Source organism: Hemiscyllium ocellatum, chromosome 2 (assembly GCF_020745735.1).
Source record: "Hemiscyllium ocellatum isolate sHemOce1 chromosome 2, sHemOce1.pat.X.cur, whole genome shotgun sequence".
Lineage (NCBI taxonomy): Eukaryota > Metazoa > Chordata > Chondrichthyes > Orectolobiformes > Hemiscylliidae > Hemiscyllium > Hemiscyllium ocellatum.
Window position 1 is genome coordinate 137,806,121 of NC_083402.1, and position 21,024 is coordinate 137,827,144.

The 21,024-nt window shown below is 38.9% G+C and overlaps 1 protein-coding gene across 1 annotated transcript in view; it reads left to right on the forward strand.

Moving 5' to 3' along the window:
• cenpe (centromere protein E) overlaps positions 1-21,024 on the forward strand; it is a 133,421-nt gene that overhangs the window by 80,860 nt on the left and 31,537 nt on the right. Inside the window, exons 28-40 of the mRNA XM_060841949.1 lie at positions 641-901; positions 1,434-1,637; positions 3,293-3,418; positions 5,936-6,196; positions 6,424-6,681; positions 6,888-7,145; positions 7,342-7,602; positions 9,471-9,731; positions 9,914-10,174; positions 11,262-11,522; positions 16,750-16,971; positions 17,286-17,468; positions 20,701-20,922. Coding sequence (XP_060697932.1) covers positions 641-901; positions 1,434-1,637; positions 3,293-3,418; positions 5,936-6,196; positions 6,424-6,681; positions 6,888-7,145; positions 7,342-7,602; positions 9,471-9,731; positions 9,914-10,174; positions 11,262-11,522; positions 16,750-16,971; positions 17,286-17,468; positions 20,701-20,922 — 3,039 coding nt within the window. The remainder of the gene's footprint in view (positions 1-640; positions 902-1,433; positions 1,638-3,292; positions 3,419-5,935; positions 6,197-6,423; positions 6,682-6,887; positions 7,146-7,341; positions 7,603-9,470; positions 9,732-9,913; positions 10,175-11,261; positions 11,523-16,749; positions 16,972-17,285; positions 17,469-20,700; positions 20,923-21,024) is intronic.

Sequence of the window (21,024 nt, forward strand, 5' to 3'; positions counted from 1 at the left end):
CCTTCCTGCCACTGCCAAAGAGGGAATAATTGGTTGCCTTTGAATTTTATGGGCTCAATGCTTGAAAGCGTTCCAGCTTCAGGTTAACAAGACTGGCAAAGTCAGGTATTGTCCTGAGGATGGCCATGGAGAAGGTGTAAATATTTTTGGAAGTACAAACCTGGATATATTCCACAGAAGCTATTGGTAATTATTGCATTTTAAATTTTGTATAAAGAGAATAGTTTTTTAGAGAAACAATTACCTCTACAGATCCTATTAATTGGTTTAACATATTATGAAAAACACATACAGTTCAATCTTCTGTGTTGCACGTTGGTCCCCAAATGTGGTTTTCAAATGAAGCTTAGATTACATAAGTAATTGAACCAGTGTGTGCAGAAAAGGTTTATACTGTAATTTTAAGTCACACAGTTTGACCTTAAAATCAAAGTCTATAAAAATATACTTATACAACTTCTAATTTCATTAAGTAAAAGCGCTGCATAGGCATGTTTCCTGAATTTTAAACACAGGAGCTGTGCGATGCAAATTAAGATGTATAGTATTACCATTTGAGGTGTGCTGTTACATAAACAATTAGTAACTTCATGAAAAAGAGGAGTACCTATCCCAGATTAAATTTAAATGCTTTCAACAGGTACAAGCACTAACTAAAGAACTCCAAGTGTTAGCCTCTCAACATGATGATATTAAGAGTGAGAACCAAGAACTTGAAGTTCATGATTCCAGTAAGCAAGACACAGAATTGCAAGAACAATTATTCAGCCAGCGTCTCCAACAACTCGAGGATGAGAAATCCGCCTTAATGAAGGAGAAGGAAGATCTCCAGGCCATTCTGGAAACTGTCAAAATAGAAAAGGATGCAATGAAGAGAGCCCTGCAAGGAAAAACTGAAATGGTGAGTTAATGTTTTTGAGTGCGCTGTATCACTCCTATTAGGGGGAGGCAATGGCCGAGTGGTATTGTCGCTGGACTGTTTATCCAGAAACCCAGATAATATTCTGGGACCCAGGTTCGAATCCCACCACACCAGATGGTGAATTTCAATTCAATAAAAAGTGTGGAATCAGGAGTCTAATGATGACCATTGTCGATTGTTGTAACAATCCATCTGGTTCACTAATGTCCTTTTAGGGGAGGAAACTGCTATTCTTACATAGTCTGGCCTACATGTGACTCTAGACCAACACTCAACTGCCCTCTGGGCAATTAGGGATGGGCAATAAAATGCTGGCCTGTATAGCAACGACCTCATTCTGAATGAATTTTTTAATAGAAAAGTGCAGTTTATTTTCTGGTTACGAATTGGCTTGTATCAATGCTAATGTTCCTGGGTGAATCTATAAATGCCTAACACCAGCACTAAATTATTTCTGTTGTCAAATGTTTTGAAAATGGAGTGTGAATTTGGATATGCATTTCGTGACCAGGAAGAAGAACCTTTGAATGCGACAATTATGTCTGAAACAGAGAGCCAAGGCTTTGAGAAAGAGGATTTAACTGAACAGCTGCTCCTACTTCAGAAGAATTGTGGGTCACTCAACAGTGAAAAGGAAGCACTGCATCAAGAACTGACAGCTCTTAAAGCTGAGAGAGAGCAGTTGAAGTGTGATCTTCAAGATAATATTGAAATGGTAACTTAAAATGTTTCTTTTATACCATTCAGTTAATTACCATAGGCTTTTGCTTGGGATTTAATAATATCTGTTATCACAATTAGCTGCTGAACTTAATTTTGTATCTTCCACATTTTTTCTATCATTTGAAGTAAGTAAATGACCCATCCAGGGTACTTGGTAGAAAAGTTTTTTTTTAAACGTACACTATTAAAATGCTTTATTGCATTTCCAACATTATAATGTCTCTATCTTCTGATAAGTTACATAATATAGCTCTGTCAAAACTGAGGACCAAGTCTGATTTGCTGGGTGGTTTTCTAGAGTTAAGGGGCGGCACGGTGGCACAGTGGTTAGCACTACTGCCTCACAGCGCCAGGGACCTGGGTTCAATTCCCGACTCAGGCGACTGACTGTGTGGAGTTTGCACGTTCTCCCGTGTCTGCATGGGTTTCCTCCGGGTGCTCCGGTTTCTTCCCACAGTCCAAAGATGTGCGGGTCAGGTGAATTGGCCAAGCTAAATTGCCCATAGTGTTAGGTAAGGGGTATATGCAGGGGTATGGGTGGGTTGCGCTTCGGCGGGTCGGTGTGGACTTGTTGGGCCGAAGGGCCTGTTTCCACACTGTAAGGAATCTAATCTAAGTTTACCTGACAACTGAGAATTGATGTAGACTGAGAATGTGCATTAGGTAATGGTCAGAATGACACTCTTTTAATGAGATATGAATGAATTAGATCTATTTCATATGAAAGAGTTAACACCAAGAGAACAGTTTTGAAAACATGATATTTTGTTAAAATACAAGGAATGAGAAGCGACATAACTTTACAGTTCTGAAAAAGCCCTGTCTTGTCAGTCTTTTACTTCTGTGGCTGTTCATGATAATGGAACTCAAACTATGACACAGCTGCTTTCTGTTAATGCAGCTGCGGGAGGGACACTTGCTAAAAAAGCAAGCTCAGCCATTAAAAGCAATACTTTTAAATCAAAATGTGCTTTGTCCCAATTTTGATTAATCTCTAGGATTTAGATAATGTTTCTTTATCTAATAATTCTAATACATGGAAACTCCATAGCATGAGGGGAGTGGAGAATGGAGAAGCCAGGAAGAGGTAGCAACAACGGCCCACTATTCCTCCTCGTTCCCTTGTGCGTGAGTTCACAATGATAAAATCAGTAGTTTTGATTTTCTGTTCAAGTGCATTGACAGGAGAGGCGTGGTTATTAACTTCCCCTGTATGCGTCCTTTTTGAAACAAGCTGTTGTCACGATACTATGGCTTTAAAAGTATTTTGTCCATTTTATTTATGAAGGAAAGTTGAGACAAAGGTGAACAGTAGTCTCCTCGAAGCCATTAAACTGCTTGTGAGGCCGTGGGTATTTTTTTCAGTTGGAACAATGGAAGCATCTTGAATGGGTGAGGTCCAGCTCCTACAGAACCAGGAGTTTTAGTTGTCACTCTCTGCAGTTGTTGGGGTTTTGAAGTTTATTCCTATCCGTTACAGCTAAAACCTTGGATTCTCTTCCTGCTGCTAGAATTGCATATGAGACAATCTATTTTACTGAATCTGCCTTTGCCAAATGTGTGTTTATGGGATGTTACTGTATTGGACCAGTTAATTAGTATCTTATTGAGTTATTTGGTTCCTGTGCTTTGTTTTTTTTTGTATAGTGTATAGAAAACCAGTCAGAACTGAGAAGTCTACATGACCAGCTAAAATTGAATCAAAATGCGGAGATAAAATTGAAGAAGAGTCTGACTGAAATGGAATACTTGTTAAATGAAGAGAAGGAAAAGGTTGGGCAAGTTTTTTGTGCACTTTTTTGGTTTTGCAAATTTACTTGAAAATATAAATTACATTTAAGAAAATTGACATTTTGAGGGTTTTTTTTCACTTGTCGGGCATGGGTATGTCACTGGCTTAGCCAGCATTTGTTGCCTGTCCCTAGTTGGCCTTGAGGAGGTGGTGGTAAACCACTGCCTTGAACCACTGCAGTCTGTGTCATCTGATCTTGTTTCTTTTTTGAGATCTTGCCAGTCATTTCAGAGAGCACTTCAGAGTTAGCCACATTACCATGCGTCTGGAACCTTACCTAAGCCAGACCGGGTAAGGATGGCAGATTTCCTTCCTTGAAGGACATTATTGAAGCATTTGGGTTTTTCCAACAATCAGCAATGGTTTTGTTGTCATTAGCAAAACTATTTATTGAAGACAAGCTGAAGTAAGCCATTCACCTTCTCAAGCCTGATTGACACAATCATGACACAACTGATTGTGGCTCGCTTACTTTTCCCTCCCTATACCTCACCCAACAATCCTCGACTCCCTTTTCAACAAGAAAGCAATCTGTCTTAGCCTTGAAAATATTTGATAATCCAGCCTCGGTTCATCTCTAGAATTCCATAGAAAAACAGATCTCAATAAACACTTGTCTTAATTTCAGTGCTAAATAGGGAGCCCTTACCCCGCCTTTAAACTATTGCCTTGATCCAAATTGTCCCACAAGGAGAAACATGCTTTCAGCGTCCACCCTCTCATGACCCATTACACCAATCCTCTTCCCAATCAGCTTTTCCTCCACTTGTCATTCATGAGAATTTACTACTTGCAGTAAGCCTTAGTTAAAGCTCCATCACTCCACCCCGCCACCTCCCCACTCTTAAATTCCAGTTGAAACCAAATTTTCTTTTGTATCATCAGTAATTCGTGTTAGTGCTACAGCCAACATATCGGCCATTTATTTTATGAAGTAACCTTTGGTGTGGCACCCTGTCAAAAGGATTCACGTGTAGGTTCCCCTTTGTCCACCTTGCTTGCTACTTCCTCAAAGAACTGAAATAAATTAGGAGCACCACTACTTTCCTTCTATAAAACCACATTGACTATCCTTAATATTTTCTGAATGTTCTACTATTAACTCCTTCATAATGATATCTGGAATTTCCCAATTACAGATTTTAGTCAAACTGTCCTGTAATTTCCTCCTTTCTTTTATCTTCCTTTGTTGAATCCAAGTGTCACATGCAATTTCCAATTATCAAGGACTTCAGGAATCTATGGAATTCAGTGCATCTATGATCTCGGCTGCCATTTTTGTTTAATAATACAGGACATATCAGACTTGTTTCCAATGAGTTACTTTCTGCCTTTGTATCTCTTGATTTTCTTTTATTACTGGGATATTTTTGATCTTCTGCAATGAGGATGAGTGTGCATATCAGTCTTGCACTTCTGCGGTTTCCTCCTCATTATTGATTTCCCCAGTACTGTATTCTGATTGCAGCTGATTTGTAATTCTCAGCAAGTCTGATCCCAGAGTGAAATCTGGCCTGATGGATCATGAGTTTAATTATTGCAGCTGATTACCATGGCTAGTCACAAAAACATACATACAGGCTGTAAAATGCACTTTAATAACTGAACATCAGTTTATTACAAAATGTAAATGTAAAGGTCAGTTTCAAAAGATCTCAAACAGCAAAGTAGTATATCGACCTGTACCCTAGCACTATCCTTTTATTTTTTTAAAATTGGATCCCTGGGAAACATCCCTCCCATCTCAGCTCTTTAGTTTCTGACTTAACTGATTTTCCTGCTCCCTGATCTGTTGAAACAGTTTTAAGACTTTTTCCAAGAATGCAGAATGGCGCCAACAAGGTGGGTTCAATTTCCACACCCGGAGAAAGTGAGGACTGCAGATGCTGGAGAGTCAGAGTCGAAAAATGTGGCACTGAATAAGCAGAATAGGTCAGGCAGCATCCGAGGAGCAGGACAGTTGACATTTTGGGTGTAAATCCTTCATCAGGAATGTGGGAAGGGGGAACTGAGAAATAAATAGTAGAGTGTGTGTGACACTGGGGTGGAAGATAGCTGGGAAGGTACTGGGTAGATGCAGGTGGGAGTGGTTGTAATAGATCGGTGGGGAGGCTGGAGCAGATAAATGGGAAGGAAGATGGACAGGTCTGAGGGTGGTGCCAAGTTGGAGGATTGGTCCTGAATTAAGTTAGTGGGAGATTTGGAAACTAGTGAAGTCGATGATGTCGTGTGGTTGGTCACCATAAAGATCTCCCTTCTCAACTCTACCTTTGCCTGAGAAGTTGTAACCTTCAGGTTAAAACACCCCAGTCATATCTCTCTAACCAGTTCTGTTAGAACTATGGCAACTTGACCTTAAATGGCCCATTCAAGAATACAAATTCAAGGGATTAATCAATATTCCTACTGCATGAGAGGTGTGCTGTTACATAAACAATTAGTAACTTCATGAAAAAGTGGAGTACCTATCCCAGATTAAATTTAAATGCTTTCAACAGGTACAAGCACTAACTAAAGAACTCCAAGTGTTAGCCTCTCAACGTGATGATATTAAGAGTGAGAACCAAGAACTTGAAGTTCATGATTCCAGTAAGCAAGACACAGAATTGCAAGAACAATTATTCAGCCAGCGTCTCCAACAACTCGAGGATGAGAAATCCGCCTTAATGAAGGAGAAGGAAGATCTCCAGGCCATTCTGGAAACTGTCAAAATAGAAAAGGATGCAATGAAGAGGGCCCTGCAAAAAAACACTGAAAAGGTGAGTTAATGTTTTTAAGAACTTAAAGTAAATATGGTTGGCCAGATTTTGCTGGGAAAGTAAAATCATCTGAATTCTGCCAGCACAAGAGTACAAATTGACCAGCTTGTACAGAAATATAACATTTGCTTTGTATAGTACTGCCCTATGAATATATTTAAAAATACGTTCTTAAATTATGCTCTTAATAGTGCAGTTACATTTGTAATTTTTAAACGTTGTATTAGATACAAGAGGGAAGCGAGAATCTGCACTGTATGATACCTCAACATGATGTACTGCCTGCTGAGTGTGAAGAACTTAGAGATCAGGTTTCCAAAGAGTCAAGTGCAGACATACAAGAGAAACTCAACTGGCAGCTCCAACAACTGAAGGATGAAAATTCTTCAGTAATAAAGGAGAAGGATGATCTCCAGGTGATGCTGGAGAATGTCATTGTACAAAGGGATGAAATGGAGAGTGCACTACAGGAAAAATCTGAGAGGGTCAGTTTATTTATTTTTAATATCCTAGATTGTTAAATTATACTAATCCAATGACAGAGTATTTTTGTATGCTCAGCTTTTTAAATGCAGGTTTTTTTTTGTAGAACATTTTATTGTGAACAGTATAACCTCATGATATGTGGAGGAAAATCTTGAGGTATGCATCTTTGTAATATAGTTATGTCTGTAATTGATGTTTCTACTAGATGCGGGAACAAACTGAAGATCTGCAACGTGTCATGTCTCAACGTGATATGTTGCTTGGTGAAATTGAAGAACTGAGAGCTTCTATTTCCAAAGAACAAGGAGCAAAAATTGAGAATGAATTCAATCAAAGGCTCCAGCAAATTGAGGCTGAGTATTCATTGATCCTAAAGGAAAAGGATAATCTCCAGGAGACAGTACAGTGTGTCAAAGAAGAACGAAATGAAATGAAGAGCACATTACAGGAAATTACAGAGAAAGTGAGTTATTAATTCTTCAAGTGGCAAATATGCTATTTATTATGAAAGGCTTCTTGAATGTTCGATGAATTTTAATCATGTTAGTATTCAAAATCTTCTAGTGTATTATGTCTAACTTCCTGAAAATATACAGACACTTAGAAATGTATGCATCTGTCAACGCAGCTCTGTCTGTAATTGATAATGTTTCTATTAGATAGAAAAACAAACTGAGGAACTCCACCAGGTAGTATCTCAGCGAGATGTGCTGTTTGGTGTGATTCAAGAGCTGAGAGCTTCTATTTCCAAAGAACAGAAAGCTGAAATTCAGGAGAAGGAATTCAGCGAGAGGCTTCAGCAACTCAAAAATGAAAAAGCAGCCATTGCAAAGCAGAATGATGATCTTCAAGCAATGCTGGAGAGTATTAAGTTGCAAAGGGATGAAATTAAGAACACCCTACAAGAAAACACTGAAAAGGTGAGTTCATTTTTACTTAAATAACTTCGGATAAATATAATGGGTTGAGATTTTTCTGAAAAGATAATGTCATCTGCTGGGTGCACTGCTTTTTGTCATTTATGAGGGATCTGGATGTGAACATAGGTATAGTCAGTAAGTTTGCAGGTGATAACAAAATTGGAGGCGTAATGGACAGCAGAAAAAGATTACCTCAGTAAAACGGAATCTTGATCAGAGGGACAATGGGCTAAGGAGTGACAGATGGAGTTTAATTTAGATAAATGTGAGGTGCTGCATTTGGAAAGTCAAATCAGGGCTGGACTTATACACCTTAATGGTAAGGTCCTGGGGAGTGTTGCTGATCAAAGAAACCTTGGAGTGCAGGTTCATAGTTCCGTGAAAGTGGAGTCTTGGGGAGATAGGATAGTAAGGTGTTGGGTATACTTTCCTTCAGAGCATTGATTATAGGAGTTGGGAGGTCATGTTGCAACTGTACACGACATTGGTTAGGCCATTTTTGGAATATTGTGTGCAATTCTGGTGTCCCTCCTACAGAAAAGAATTAAAAGGATGTTGCCAGTTTTGGAGGATTTGAGCTGTAGGGCGAGCCTGAATAGGTTGAGGCTGTTTTCCCTGGAGCATCAGAGCCTGAGGGGTGACCTTATAGTAGTTAACAAAATTATAAGGGGCATGGAAAAGGTAAATTGACAAGGTATTTTCCCTTGATTGGGGGTAAGTCCAGAACTAAAGGGCATAGGTTTAGGATGAGAGGGGAAAGATTTAAAAAGGACTTACGGGGCAACTTTTTCTCACAAAGGATCGTCCATTGTATGGAACGAGCTGCCAGAGGCAGTGGTGGAGGCCGGTACAATTGTAATGTTTAAAAGGCATCTGGATGGGCACATGAATAGGAAGGGTTTAGAGGGATATAGGTTAAATGCTAGCCAATGGCACTAGAATAACATAAGATATCTATTGGCATGAACGAGTTGACCGAAGGGTCTGTTTCTGTGCTGTACACTGCTGATTCTATGTGAATGGCATATGTGACTATTAATGAACAAATTAATTTGTAACCCTCAGTGAGTAGGAGATGATCTATGAATAGCAAATCACCAGAAGTCAGTGTCTCATATAATGTATCTTCACCTTTTGCTTTTGATTATGACAATTTGCAATTAATCTTCCTGTGATTTTCATTGAGTTGCAGCAATTGCACTTTAGTTGCCTATTCTTCCAGTAATTAGCAGAACAAGACTTTTTTTTTTATAAATTATTATTGTTACTGGATGTCTCCTTGCTCACAAAATGAGCCATTTGCTTTGTCCAATTAATTCAGTTAATCATTGGATTTAAAATATTTAAATTATTTTGTTTTCCTTTTGGTTTTTGTTTTACATTGATCCATTCTTTTCTCTTGATTTAAACCTGATTGAAAATGAGAATGAATTAAATGTCAGTCTCTTGATTCTGAAATCCTGTTGGTTCCAGAAATTTGAATTATTTGAGCTGACCTTCATGGAGGTGTCAGAAACCTGTTTCTCTTGCTTTTGCCATAATCTATTCATAATCCAAACGAAGCATTTTATAATCTAAATATATACAAACGTGTTTAACAGGCCATTCCATGCAACCTTGCTCCAGCAAATTCTGGACAGAAATTTCTTCATATTTGTGCATATTCGATCTTGTTGGAGTACATCTTCTACTGTGTAGATTGCAATCTTGTGAAGATGTGGAGGAAGACATTATGGTGGAATGCATCTAGCAGTAATGGTTTTATTTATAACTTTTACAGTTTGTTAGATTCAGGAGCAAACTAAACAATGCATTGCACACCTGGAAATGCAGTATGGTTTCATGTGTATTTTTGATACTTTTCTTAGATGCGAGAGCAAAGTGAGAAACTGCACTGTGTGGTGGCTGGGCGTGATGCGCTGCTGAGTGAAATTGATCGGCTGAGAGCTCAAGTTTCCAAAGGGCAGTCCCCTGAAAATCTGGGAGAGAAATTTAACCAATGGTTCCAACAATTTGAGGATGAAAAATTACAAGTAATAAAGGAGAAGGAGGACCTCCAGGGGTTATTGGAGCGTGTCAAAACACAGAGCAATGAAATGATGAGTACTCTACAAGGAAACACTGAGGCAGTGAGTTCTAAGTTTACACCTATGGAGGAAATATGATCATGAAGGGGATCTTTTATATTCAATAAACGTATTAACCAATTTTACAGCAACACCTGTCGTTAATCTTGAAAACCAGGGGAGAACATTACAGTGGTATGCATCTAGTAATATGGATTTCATTTTTAATTTTTAATGTTTGTTAGATTCATGAACAAACAAAAGAACTGCGTCGTGTGGTCTCTCACCGAGATGAACTACTTGGTGAGATTGAACAGTTGAGAACGTGTGTTTCTAAGGAACAAGCAGTTAAAGTTGAGGAGAAGGAATTGTATGAAAGGCTTCAGCAATGTGAGGATGAAAAATCAATCCTAGCGAAGCAGAAGTGTGATCTTGAAGAGACATTAGAAAGTGTCAAAGTACAGAGGGATGAAATGAAGAGGACCTTGGAAGAAAACAATCAGATGGTGAGTAACTAAACAAAAAGAAACTCAGAATTGCAAACGTTTTTCCCTTGTCACAAAATTGCCATTTTTATTCTTTCATGAGGGGACTTGCCGGAAAGGCAAGCATTTGTTGCCTGTTCAGAATTGCCTTGAAATTGAACCATTGCCTAAACCAGTGTGGTCCTTCTAGTGCAAGTATACCCACAGTGCTATTACAAAAGAAGATTCAGAATTCTATTTGAGCAGTAATGAAGGAACATTGATAGAGTCAGTAGTCAAGATGTTAAGTGACTTGGAGGAGAACTTCACAGGTGGTGGTGTTCCCATGCATCTGCCTTTATCCTTCAGCCATTAGAAGTCACAGAAGAATACCTGCAAATGTCACCCACCATCCAGGTTTTGAACTATATTGTTGATCATTCACAGTTGCTGTGCTAAACTCCTGGAGCCCTCTTCCTCGCAGCACTCAATGGACTGACGTAATATAGACTTCAGAGGTTCAAGGTGCAGCCCACCACCAACTTCTTGAATGCAGTTAAGATGGGCAGTAAATGCTGGCCATGTCTGACACCCACATTCCAACTAAGATCGAAAATAAACACCACCATCTCCCTTTGTGTTTGGGTGACTCCAGTAAGTGCAGTGAATTCCCTCGACTTACTGCTGACTTCAATTTTGTCGGAGCTACTTTATGCCACACTAGGTTAAGTGCTGCCTTTAGTTTGAGGGTGACCACTGTTGCCTCACCTCTGGAACTGAGGTGGACAGTGTTTGGGGACCGAGGAGGTGAGTTGCTATAAAATGGTTCCTACAGCTTCACGACGAAAAATTACAAGTAATAAAGGAGGAGGATGATCTCCAAGGTTTGCTGGAGCATGTCAAAACACAGAGCAATGAAATGATGAGTACTCTACAAGGAAACATCTGAGGCAGTGAGTTCCGAGTTTACATCTATGGGGGAAATATGATCATGAAGGGGATCTTTTATATTCAATAAATATATTAACCAATTTTACAGCAACGCATTTCCTTAATCTTGAAAACCAGGGGGAGAACATTACAGTGGTATGCATCTAGTAATATGGATTTCATTTTTAATGTTTGTTAGATTCATGAGCAAACAAAAGAACTGCGTCGTGTGGTATCTCACCGAGACGAACTGCTTGGCGAGATTGAACAGTTGAGAACGTGTGTTTCTAAGGAACAAGCAGTTAAAATTGAGGAGAAGGAATTGTATGAAAGGCTACAGCAACGTGAGGATGAAAAATCAATCCTAGCGAAGGAGAAGTGTGATCTTGAAGAGACGTTAGAAAGTGTCAAAGTACAGAGGGATGAAATGAAGAGGACCTTGGAAGAAAACAATCAGATGGTGAGTACCAAAATAGAAACAAAGTCAGAATTGCCAACTATTGTTTTCCAAAGTCACAAAATTACCATTTTTTTTCTTTCATATGAGGGGGCCATTGCTGGAAAGGCTAACAGTTGCTGCCCGTTCAAATTTGCCCTGTGAATGGGATATTGATCCATGGCCTTAAACCAGTACAGTCCTTCTAGTACAAGTATACCCACAGTGCTATTAGAAAAGGAGATTCAGAATTCTAATCCAGCAGTAATGGAGGAACAGTGATAGAGTTACAAGTCAGGATGTTAAGTAACTTGGAGGAGAATTTCCCAGGTGATGGTGTTCCCATGCATCTGCCTTTATCCTTCACAGTTGCTGTGCTAAAATCCTGGAACCCACTTCCTCGCAGCACTCAGTGGACTGACATAATATAGACTTCAGAGATAAAAAGTACAGCTCACCAACTTCTTGAATGCAACTAAGATGGGCAGTAAATGCTGGCCATTTCTGAACACACTCATTCCAAGTAAGACCGAAAATAAACACAACTATCTCCCTTTTGTGCTCGGGGTGACTCCAGTAAGTGCAGTGAATTCCCTCGACTTACTGCTGACTTCAATTTTGTCGGAGCTACTTTATGCCACACTAGGTTAAGTGCTGTCTTTAGTTTGAGGGTGATCACTGTTACCTCACTTCTGGAACTGAGGTGGACAGTGTTTGGGGACCGAGGAGGTGAGTTGCTAAATAATTCCCAACCTAAGACCCATTCTTGTAGCACCTCGTTATATAGCATATTGATTATAAATCTCTGGTCAATTGTAATCCTCCAGTTATTGATGGTAGGAAGTCAGCGATGGTGATGCCTTTGAATGTCATGGCAGATAGCTTGATTCAGTGTTAATAGAGAGAATTGTTGCCCAATGCTTGTGTGATATTCACTTATCAGCCGCAACCTCAATGTAATCTATTGATGCCAGTGTGACAGCTGTACCGGAACAATTTGACGAGGGAATGTGGCTAATTCTGGAACACAAGTCTTAAGTACTGCCAGGATGTTGTCAAGGTGCAAAGCACTGCATTCAGCTGCTTCTTGATTTCACATGAAATGAATTGTTTGAAGTCTAGTATCCATGATGGTGGGAATACCTGGAGGAGGCAAAGATATATCATCTATCCAACACACATGAAGCAGGTTTTGCAGATGCTCAGCTTTGTCTTTTAAATTGATGAGTTGGGTATATTCCTGGAATTGCAACCTCCCATTTGATGATTAATTGTACATGGCCATTGAAAATGGATGTAGGGGAACTGAACCGCTTTGATCTGATCAAGGGGAGTGAACTGCACTTTTTCAGCAAATCCCCCTCCAACCCAAGAAGATACCCTTCTCCAATGGAACAGTATCTATTTTCTTTTCTATAGTATTTTTCCATTTCTCTTGATCTACACACTTGAACAGCTATATGCACCACGGTGTTACGCTCTGTCCATTTGCTTCGGCTGGTTTGGTGCATAAGATCCTGTATTGTAGTTTCAGAAGATTTGCATTTATTTTCATTTGCGTAAGGTGCTATTTCTTTCCATAGACTCTCTGTTGTGATGGCAGTTAGTAATGTTCTGGGTACTGAGGTTACAGCTTGTGATTGAATAAGACTCTCTCTTACCAATGACCTGCAATATTACATGAATGCCCACTTTTAAACTTTTAGCTATGTTCTGAATTTATCCCATTAACCAGAGTTTTTGTCATAGATTTGTGTGAAGCATCCACACCTGCAGTGGTCACTCTTATATTGTTTCAGGCAGATACATCTGCTGTAAGGATGAGATTATATAGGTTTTATCCTTGGTTTGCATTCTCCCAATCTGGCACAGAACATTCTTGCAGATCTTTTCTTCAAAATCTGGTCAACTTAATGAGTAATGGTATTACTGAACCACAATTAGTGAAGTTCTTAACCAAGAATAAGTTTTTTTTGCTTCCTGCAATACTGATTCATTAGCTGTAGAAGGCGGTACATGATGATCAACAGTTTATTCTTTACCCACATTTTACTAAATGTCATGAGATTCCTGCTTTTGGCATCCATGTTAACAACTCCCATGGCTGCTACTCTTTTGACTGTATTGCACTCAGCTACCACGTCTGGTGTCCATGTGCCATCTTAATGACTGGATACACCAGGGGATGGTGATGTAGAGGCTAGGACATTGGCTGCAAGGTGTAATTTGGTAAGTATAGTTATTTGGCTGTTGCTTGATTAGTCTTTGTTAAGGATTAGCTCTTCAAACTGGCACATGTTCTCACACATTGATGATGAGGACTTTGAGTCAACTGGTCAGGCTGTGCCATTATCATTTCCTGTCACACTTTCTTTGCCAAGCTGCCTATTCTTTGACTTTTTTGCAGCAGTTAGCTATAGCTAAATTTCAAAAAGCAGCTCGGAGTCCATTTTATTTCTGTAGGTTTTGAATTGTGTGAAGACCAGACTTGGTAAGAATGACAACTGATTTTCCCCCTTGAAAGGATGGTAGTGAGCTAGATTTATTTTTACAACAAATTTGTACTTTTGTTAATGGCTTCTCCCCCAGATTTATTAATTCATGAAGTTTAAATTCCACAGCTGCCTTGATAAAGTTTAGACTAAGGTTTCTGGATTACTAGTAAAATACCATGATGCTATTACGCTACTGATCCAATCTGCTGATCCACACCTTTGAACTAACTTGCGCATCATGTTGAATAATTTGTATGTCATGTTGAAATTTTGTTGTAAACTCTGAGGATAGCACAAGCCTCAGTAAAAGTACCTCCGTAGAATGGCCCAGCATATAAATACAAATACAGGTCGTGTGTGTTATGTGGAAGAGTATATTTGCATTTCCTGAGGTGCTCATCATTGTTCATGTCCATGTCCTTTTAAATCCTTCCAATTTATATCAAATGTCTGGATACAGCATAAGTTTTGCCTCTTAACTGCATGCAAAGACTTGTGTACTGGAACCAGTCATTTCCTAAATCCCAAAGCAGATTTGACACTGTCAGCTCCAAGTCAATGTGGAGAATTGGCTCTTGCCAGTATGACTAGCCATATAAATCAAAATAATTTTAGGTATTTATTTACAAAGTTTTTGGGTAATGGTGCTTGTAGTTGTGTGTACTAGTTGAACCATTGATGCATTTAAGGGGAAGCTTAATGCTTATATGGGGGAGAAAGGATGGGATGCAGAGGTTGGTGGAAAGAGATTTAAAGTAGGAAAGGCTTATTTGGAGTGTGAACAAATTCAATTGAGCTGAGTGACCTTTTAAAATCTGATTGAAGATTTGTAGCTCGGGTATCCGTTGTTGTGGTGACCTTTTTCATGCATTTAGCTTCCATATTGATTTATCCTATTTGGCTGCCCTAACAAAGTCATCAAGTGTTTTATTCTTTCAAGAAACCTGTTCAGCAACACGTGGCTTGTATTATGCTACTTGGCTGCAGAGGACCTTGTAACCTTCATCCAGATATAGTAGTTAATGCCAGAAGAAAGGCAAGAGACAGTGCCCTCATTGTGATAGAAACATTGGGCTGAATTACTGTATCTGACATATGTATCAAGAAAATACTAAACAGCAAAACCAACCAGGATTGATTAAGAAAGAAAATGAAAATTTGCAGAGAAGGAATTAAATCTGACATGAAGGAAAATGGTTCTGAACCTCTGAGCTCAACCACTGTCAGCCTAGGCCAATGCTTTCAAACTTTTACTCTATTGCCTCATTAGTGACCTTCCCTGCTATTCAGGTCAAGAATGAGCTGCTGCTTCAGGGGCATTCTGTGCTGGAACTATAACCCAGACCCCAAAAAAAAACTATTTTTGCAGTCTTTTTCCTGGATTTGTTTTAACGTTTATTGAGGGGTTGTGGAATCCCTGATATCATAGAATCCCTACAGTGTGGAAACAGGCCCTTTGGCCCAACAAGTCACCACAGACCCTTCTGAAGAGTATCCCACCCAAACCCATTCCCCATTACTCTATATTTACCCCTGACTTAATGCACCTAACCTACACATCCCTGAACATTATGGACAATTTAGCTTGGCCAATTCACCTAACCCCCACCTCTTCAGATTGTGGGGGGAAACCGGAACGCGTGGAGGAAACCCATATAGACATTGGGAGAATGAGCAAACGCCACATAGTCAGTCACCCAAGGCTGGAATCCAATCCGAATCCTTGGTGCTGTAAGGCAACGGTGCTAACTACTGAGCCACCGTGTCACCCCAAATATTTTCATTAGTCCTGAGTGCCACCACCAAATGCTGAAAAGGACAACACCTTTACTAGGCATAGTCTTTGGAACTGTTTTGGGAAATGGCAGAAACGCATACTCCTAGTCATTGTTGTTTTTAACTCTGGTATTTCTGCAAATTTTGATCCAATATTGTTGCCAGTTTTGAGAATTGGAAGAAGTGAAGGGTTTGCTGCAGTGCAACATGAAAATTTTAAGGTTAACATTGTACTTTCATATTTTGGTTAGGGTGCATTGAGGAGACGAAAGGGGTTGGGAAAAGCAGTGTTTTTGCTACGTCGTCTAATCCTGTTGTGGTTCTGTTCGCCGAGCTGGGAGTTTTAGTTGCAAATGTTTCGTCCCCTTTCTAGGTGACATCTTAAGGAATGAAGATGTCACCTAGAAAGGGGACGAAACGTTTGCAACAAAAACTCCCAGCTCGGCGAACAGAACCACAACAACGAGCACCTGAGCTACAAATCTTCTCTCAAACTTTGGTCATCTAATCCTGTTGATAAAAATCTGGAGTCTGTCATTTACCCACAGAAGTATAATTGGAATTAAATTAACACCAAACAGTCAGTCGCAAGTGAGTGATATATCTCAAAATTGAGGAAAGGTGCTGATCATACTTCAGCATAAATTTGTGTTTGTTAATAATTGGCTCCTGAGATTATGGTCTATTCCAAAATAACCATTAAGGACAAGTAGATGCAATGCTGCATTAGGATGTAGACGTAATCTTCATTTACGGTACAAATAACTTCATCTGAGTGTAGAAACAATTTGGTTAGTAAGAGTAACAGCTTCCTGCTTCTAATTCTGAATTAGACATCTGGGAACCTGGAAAACCTTTGTGCTTTCTTATTTCAGTATGAAGGTTATTCAAATCTAAGAGAAATTGGAGTAATGTTTAAGATTCACTCGTCATTTTGCAACATTTTGTGTATGTCTGACATCATGGAATCTTTCCAACAGTTGCTCAAGTGGACAAATGAACTTAACAGTGTAAGAAATCACCGTGACCAGCTGCTAGTTGAAATTGAGCAATTGAAGGATGAAGTGAAGAAAGTGGAACTCTTGCGACGAGAATCTAATGATCAATTTGAGAGAGAAACAAAATCCATAACAATGCAGAAAGATGAGCTGCAGTTACAAATGGATAAAATCCAGAAAGGTCTTTGTGAAAAGGCTGAAATGGTGAGCAATGGGATTTTGAATTTCACTAACTTTCAAAGTCTAAAAATCTTGTTTCTCATAAAATAATCTTAGTTTTCTGTAATGCATGAGCAGTTTGGTGTGTTGAATCAGGATGATGACTGCAGCTTTAATAGTTTTCCTAATTTTTGTGACTTTCTTTTGAGTCCACAGTGGTCCGAACACACTGTCAAGAAATGTAGTTACAGTAAACAAGCCAGAAACAGTGGACAATTGCTTTTTAAATCCTTGGGTATCTGTGCTTTAGACTTGTTTATTTTTGATCATGTTTTTAATTCTTGAATAATTGCCAACAGCTTATGATCGAGGAAAGAAGAAATGAAGAGCTCAAAACACTTGTCACAACCTTGGAGAAACAAATTGTCACATGGAAAGAGGAGAAAATACAAATTGTATCCACTAAATCAGAAGCTGATCCAGTTGAAGCAGAAATTAATAAACTTAGCAATTATCTCCAGGAAAAAGATCTACTATTACAAGTATGGTTTATACAATATTACTGTACTGGTAATACTCTGTTGTAAGGCATAATCTTATTGAAATGTGGAAGATATGCAAGTGAGGAATGAAGTAAGATGGTCTGGAATCCTATCTGAATTAATGTAGATGTCGGCTTTTCTCCTTGTGGCTGTTTGTTCAGACATTGTCTGAATGAGCTGATGCAATTTGCCCTGGCAACTGGCTAGTTATTGTGAATCATGAGAAAATGTATTTTTTCATTATTGTTCATCAACATCACTAACTTTGAGCTTTATTAAAATGGGAGAGGTACTGCTATTGAGTTCAATTCGATATGCAGCATGTTTACAGAATGCCGCCTTTTTGCTTTTCCTTAAAGCATAATTCATGCATCATTGCAGATCACTTTCAAAGGTGGAAGATGTCTGTTTAAGATTGATGCTGTATATAAAGTGTGATTTTTGCCATGTTCCTCTTAATTTATATGTGGGAATGTCTGCAAGTCTTTCTGAACAGGCAAGGCACTATTGATCTAAGCTGATAAAATGCAAGCTTCAGAGTGGGGAAAAAAACATGAACTCCCTGAAGCATCCATTAAAAGAAGCTTTTGCAGATTAGATCTTAACATGATTGCTTTCACATGACTATTCAATAAAACAGTGATGTTGAATTATATTGTGTAACAGTAACACAGGAGAGAACTGGTCAATGTATTAACAAAGTTTGCTTGCACTGAACAGTCAGTTCAAAACAATATTTCTTCTTTTAAAAAGTAAACTTCACTGTTCTAACAGTGGTAGAATAGATGACCACTTAATATTTTGCAACCAATTAAAATCAGTATGATCTATTCCTTTTTAAAATATTAGTGACACCATAATGTATAAAAATGGTTTACGAGAATGGATCCAGGGGTGAGGAACTTCAGTTATGAGGACCGGAGAGGTTGGGCCTGTTAACACTGGCGAGGAGAAGGCTAAGAGGAGATTTGATGATTTCCAAAGTCTTGAGGAGTCTGAACAGGTAGATGGGAAGGAATTGTTCCCATTCAAAGGATTGAGAATCATGGAATAGATTTAATGTTTTGCAAAAAAAACAAATTTGAGATGAGCGAGCTTTTCTCATCATGACTAGTTAGGATCTAGAGTTCATGATCTGGACGTATGTGGAGGCAAGTGTAATGCAGGCAATTTATACAGCACTCAGCCAAAATACTCAGCCAGTGCTAATGTGAGTAACCAAGTCAGTAGATCACTTTTCATGAATTGATGTGCTGCAGGATTAAAACAGTGGTGTTGAATTGTAGTAGCCTTTTGACATTAAAATTTTGAATACTGGGGGAAAATAGCTGTTTAATAGTTTCCAATTTTTAAAAAGCCATCTGTAAATAAGTATAGAATTGATGTGAATTAAACCAAGTGACAGCCAATTTTAGTCCACCCTTGAATATGGGCAATCTCCACTGGGATGCTACAGTGAGGAATAAGCTGAAGATATTTCTGCCTCTGACTGTTAGTCAGCGGTTCTTGAGAAAGTAAGCAAAGGTAGACGACATCATTTTCTAATTTAGCTGCTAAATTTCTTTCTTGAGACCAGTTTGCCTAGTACGCCCAGTCTGGGACGGTGTGAAATATGGTCATTTAGACATAATACTCTTGGGACCTTTAATAGTCAAAGGTTTGCAGAATTTTGGAGGATTTTTCTTGCATTTAATATTGAATTGTGGATAGTTAATCTTCCAGGCATTAGTATTGTAACTCAAGGCCTGGTATAAGCATGTGCTCTTCTGCGCTTGGTGATATGTCACATAGAAGGTAGGAGCAGGAGTAGGCCATCCAACCTTTTCAAGCCTGCCCCTCCAATCAATATGATTGATTGATGTTATGAGATGTAGGTGTGTACTGTACCTTTTTAAGAGAGTTGAAAAACTAGCAAAGACTGACCGAAAACACAGTCCTGAACAAAGTAAAAATGTAATACTTGGTTGAAACAAATAGCTGGAGTTGTGTTGTTACGGAACAAAAACAAATTCCAATTCAGCCAATCAGTTTAAATTAGGCCCAAAATACCAAAATCCAAACAAATTTGAAATATAATGGTTTTGATGATATTAAAACCAATTAAATGATCTAATGTTTAGGTGTATAAAACTAGACATTTGAATAGTTAGTGGAAGAACTGCCAAGAAAACCAATAAGTATAGACTGCTAGTAGAAGAGCTCTCTGAAAGGTACCTGTCCATGTGGAAGACCTGTGAAGCAGAACACTGAAGGAAAGATGACAAAGGAAAATCTGCAGAGGAAGATGCAAAGAGGAGATTCGACAGCTGGCTGGTTTTAAAAGTTAATTTTTTTTTCGTAAATCTTAATCAGGGTATTTTATCGGACCAGTACTGTAGAGTGGTAGGTAAAAAAAATAGGTTTAAGAGAAAGGAGTAGTACATTGCTGGTGTTTCAATGTTCTTTGTTGGACTTAAAGAATAAAATTGTTAATTTTTACTTCGTGAAATCTGGGATCGTTTTATGCCTCTTGAAACTTAACTGATTACAGCGTAAGGTGAGCTTCTCTGTGTCGGGTTTAAATTAGCAGGTGGGTTTACCCCATGTCCTAACATTGAACATCGAACTTAATACCTTAACTTGCCCTCCCTCCATATCCCTTGATCTTTTTAGCCAAAAGACCTAAATTCACTTCCTCCTTGAAAACATTTTGATATGTAGGCCTCAACTACTTTGTGGTAGAGAGTCCTACAAGCTCACGACTCTGGGTGAAAAAATTCCTCCTCATCTCAATCCTAAAAGGTTTACCCCTCTCCTTTTAAAATATGGTTCCGGGTTCTTGGACCCCCTTCCACCTCACCTCATCTCACCCTTCCCCTCCCCTCCCCTCCCCCTCCCCCACCCCCACCCCCACCCACACACTCAAACGCACAATCGCACATACCCCTCTCTCTCTCTCACATGCATGTATGCACACTTCTCCCCTCCCACCCTTGCACACACCAAACTCTAGGTGTGTATTACAATGTGGTAGTGTTATCATTTGATTGGTGTGTCACTTTCGCATTCCATTCTGTTTCAGCAGAAGTGTGTCCTTGATCTATTATAACTCGTGACTGCTAGCAGTATTGAACCTGATGTGTGATTTTTGTCAGTTAAAATTATTTTTATAGTCAACTGACCTCCATATAACACTTGCTTCACTACCTCTGTACTTGACTGAATTAATTTACTATTTTTTTTTGTTATTCAGACCGCATTTCAGAGTTTATTTGAATTGGAAAACGAGTACAAGATTGGACTAGCTAAAACTGATCAGGAATTCGCGCGAGAGATGGAGGCTTGGAAAGAGCTACTGCTCAGAATTTGCTCTGAAGTGCCTGAAGGGTCAGCAGAATCGATACGCATTGTAAAACTACAGGAAGAAAATGCAAAACTATATGAAAAACTTATGTTGTGGAGAAGTAATTTTATGGTACTTGATGAATTAAATTTTATTCAATGGTAGAGATTGTAGGTTTGGTTTGATGTTCCATTGCTGTTGGATGTTCCGTTAACTTATTCCAATAGTAATGGA